Source organism: Grammomys surdaster, unplaced genomic scaffold (assembly GCF_004785775.1).
Source record: "Grammomys surdaster isolate TR1022 unplaced genomic scaffold, NIH_TR_1.0 125984, whole genome shotgun sequence".
NCBI lineage: Eukaryota > Metazoa > Chordata > Mammalia > Rodentia > Muridae > Grammomys > Grammomys surdaster.
Window position 1 is genome coordinate 4,262,153 of NW_021620800.1, and position 3,547 is coordinate 4,265,699.

The following is a 3,547-nucleotide window of genomic DNA, read 5'->3' on the forward strand; positions in this document are numbered from 1 at the left end:
CAGGTTGTCTCAGGCTGTTTGTTCTTCAGATTGGGAGGGGCTCCCAAGCTCCCTCTTCTATGCAAGTTGGAAGGGAATCCACAGGTGATAGGTTCTTGCCCAAAGGTATTTGGAGCTGTGGGAGGCAGGGTTGGGGGTGGGCGTGGCTGGGCTCAGGGCTACAGTGGTTTATAAGGAGGAGGATCCGCTCTGAGAAGGAGGATCCGCTCTGAGAAGAGCATTTAGCACTCTCCACTATGAAGGGGACACTTCTTCTGCTGGCCTTTCTGGTGATTGGAGAGCTGGGCTTCCAGACAAGTGAGAGCGGGACCCTCGCTCACCCATCTCAGTCTCATGTAGATCTCTAAGTGGGGCCTGAGATAGATCTAGGGGTCCTCAGGAGGTCACTGGCGAGGAGCTTTAGAAGACCACTGATGCTTTCTGCTCAGGGTGACAACAGTTGGGTGGGTGGGACAGGGAGACAGAGGTGAGCTGGTGATGATGGTCATGGACCCCGTAGATACACAGTTGAAGCTGAGGCAAGTGTGTGGATTTCCTGAAGGTCAGATATGAAGTGTGTGTGAAGTGTGTGTCTTGTGGAAACCATGTTGTATCTGGGAGGCTGCTGCCTTTGGGAGGGCGAGGCTATGGGAAAGGTTAGTTAAGGCATTTGTAGATGTGGCAAGGAACCTTTAGCCTCTGTTTCTGCCAGCCTGTGGTCTTTTAACCATGTTTTTCTGCCTGTGTTTGCAGCGGAAGCATGCGTTCCTTTCTTCAAAACCTATGCTGCAGTACTCGCTCCAAGTAGGGCGTTATTGCATACCCAAATTTCGAAGTTTAATGCTATTGCCGAGGAAAGGGTGGCCTATGAAAAAATCCAGGACTGCTTCGGGAAGGGAAGAATTACAAACACGTTACTGAATCCCAAAATTTTGGTAATGTCCTTCCTAACCCCACTCATCCATGCAGCAAATAGTGGGAGGCTGTATACAAATGATCAGTGTGACCATTAATATGTGTCAGGTGACCAGCAACTGAAAACTAAAACCCATGCCTACCCTAGCACATGTCAATGCAGCATGCAGGTACACATCCAGCCTGGTCCGTGTATGATCCTGCGAGTCACTCCCACATGATGGGTAAACATGGGGTTCTCACCCATAGTAGGAACAGGGGAATCCTTGGTCTGGCTTCTCAACAGGTATGGCACTCCCAGGTCTACGCTAAGATGCCAGAAACTTCTGTCTATTGGACAGTGTCTGCTTTGGAACCTGCCTTGACTCTACTCCCGTGCCTCAGATGGAGCCCCCCCCCCTTCCACTGGCATCATCTGAGCTACAGCCAGAACCTCCCTCAATGGCTTAAATGCCACCCCACCCCCAGAGAGTGCCTGCAGCTGCTCACCACAGCTGTCTCCTGATATCTCTTGTTTCAAGCTTAACTGGATTCCAGAGATGTATATTACGCACAGTGCAGTTCTCACCCTGTTTCCCAAAGTACTTTTAGTTTGAGTGTCGGGTCCTTCAAAACCAAAAAGTTTTATCCAAAAAGGAATTTCTACCACACCAACATGGGGGAATGTATTTTTAACATGGCCGTGCAGCCAGTGTACCTGGAGACACGTCCTCAGGTATGGGAGACATCACCAAAACTCATACTCAGCTATCTTGTCTTTCTCTAGACAAATCCCACATCATGCCTTCCAGAACCTTCTTCTCTTCTCCCCTGCCTGGCTATGGCAGCTTTCAGGATTCCTCCTGAAGGCTGTGGGTGGACTCCAGTTCCCCTGAGGCAGATTCTGTTGCTGGATACTGAATCACTGCAGGAGATTTTCTTTCCTGTGGATGAGGAGTGGTCTCATCCTGGGTGCCTGGGGAGCCCTGCTGAGGTCCTACACTTTGCCTGTAACCACCTCAGTCCCTGTCTTTTTGTTTTCCAGGAATCCATGCTCGCCAGTAAGGAATGTGTGCGATACTATGCTGACGATACCCTTTCAAAAGTAAAGGACGTGTTAGGCACGTTATCACAGCTTTAGAAGTTAATGGGTTTCAGGCAACCCATCTCTGCAACATGTTTGACTCGAGAGCTATCTTGCTGACCTGTCCTGAAGTTGGATTCCTGACACCTGTGCCCCCCTCCTTCAGTCTCTCAGGCTGGTTCTAATAAATGCTTGCAGCTCTGTTCTGTGCCCCGTCTCTGTGCTGAATGAGAATCTTGTGAGGTCTTCAGAGGGTCCAGGAGACTGTGAGAGAAATGACTTGTGTGATCACTCAGAGCAGGGTGACTGCCCCTGACTAGCCATGTGATGATGGGAGAGCCACTTCACCCTTCTTTTTGGTTGCTCTTAAGCTCAGGGTGCCCTGTAACTCACAGAGATCCATGTGTGTCTTCCTCCCAGAGATCCATGTGTGTCTTCCTCCCAGATATCCATGTGTGTCTTCCTCCCAAGTGGTGGGATTGTAGGTGTGAGCCCCCACACTTAGTTTACTGTAGTTGTATGAGACTGTTGAGACTGGGGTTGTCTGATGGTAAATAGCATGTAAGCAGCCTCAGGCTTTACCAGGCTGGCAGGACAAAGGAGGTGCACAGACACTCACCTCTTGTGATGGCAACGGGCTTTATCACAAGACTGTGGGCACCTTATGTCCAGTTATATCAGTGGAGTAACTCAGGGGATGACATGGGTGTGCCTCTCAGATTCTCTTTGTTTGCTAGTGAGAGACACCATTTGTCACAGCCTGGTCAACATAGCAAATTCTGGACAGCCAGGTCTATATAGAGAGACTCTGCCTCAAAACAAAACCAAGGGGTTGGAGAGATGGCTCAGCAGTTAAGGGATGGCTGCTTTTCCAGAATTTTCGAGTTCAATTCCCAGCAACCACATGGTGGCTCACAACTTATCTGCGATGCCCTCTTCTGGTGTGTCTGAAGACAGGGACAGTGTACTCACATTCATGAAATAAATAAAGAGACCTTTAAAAGAAACCCAAAACTTAATAAGAAACAAACATTTTAATGCAGACAGAGCTAGGAGTTCATGTCCAATGAAAGGAAAAAGAAGGTTCAATGGGTAGAGTGCTCCTGTGTGTTATTGGGGACCTGAGTTCAACGCCCAGAATCCGTGTAAAGCCAGACTTGGCAGCATGTGTCTGTAGTCCTAGTGCTCCTGTCGAGAGATGAAGACAGGTGAATTCCAAGAAGTTTGTAGACCAGTTAGCCCAGCAGTTCACAAAGTCAGACTGCCGGAGACCTGTCCTAAACCATGGGTGAGGATTGTCCTCTGACCATACACACACTGTGGTATGTGCATGCCTGCTCTCACTCAAACACTCACACACAAAACAGCAGCCACACAGCTAAAAGGGAGAGGAATGTCAAGCAGTGTAAAGAAAAGTGATGAACTCCATTAGTCATAATGGACAGACAGCATAATAGCACAAGTCTTATTCTGTATAATAGTAGCAGAAATTGAGAAGACAAGTTGAACAGAGCAAGTGCTGGTGAGCAAGCTGAGGGACCGGAAGTCATACAAAGAGGAAACACTGCTCAGTGTGTGTTGGGAGCCGAC

At 48.8% G+C, this 3,547-nt stretch overlaps 1 protein-coding gene across 1 annotated transcript; it reads left to right on the forward strand.

Moving 5' to 3' along the window:
- Positions 1–236: 236 nt before the first annotated feature.
- On the forward strand, positions 237–2,038 carry LOC114609826 (secretoglobin family 2B member 20-like). Its single transcript, XM_028754213.1, has 3 exons — positions 237–297; positions 733–914; positions 1,919–2,038. The coding sequence occupies exons 1-3, from the start codon at positions 237–239 to the stop codon at positions 2,012–2,014; spliced, it is 339 nt and encodes a 112-aa protein (XP_028610046.1). The 3' UTR covers positions 2,015–2,038.
- Positions 2,039–3,547: the final 1,509 nt, after the last annotated feature.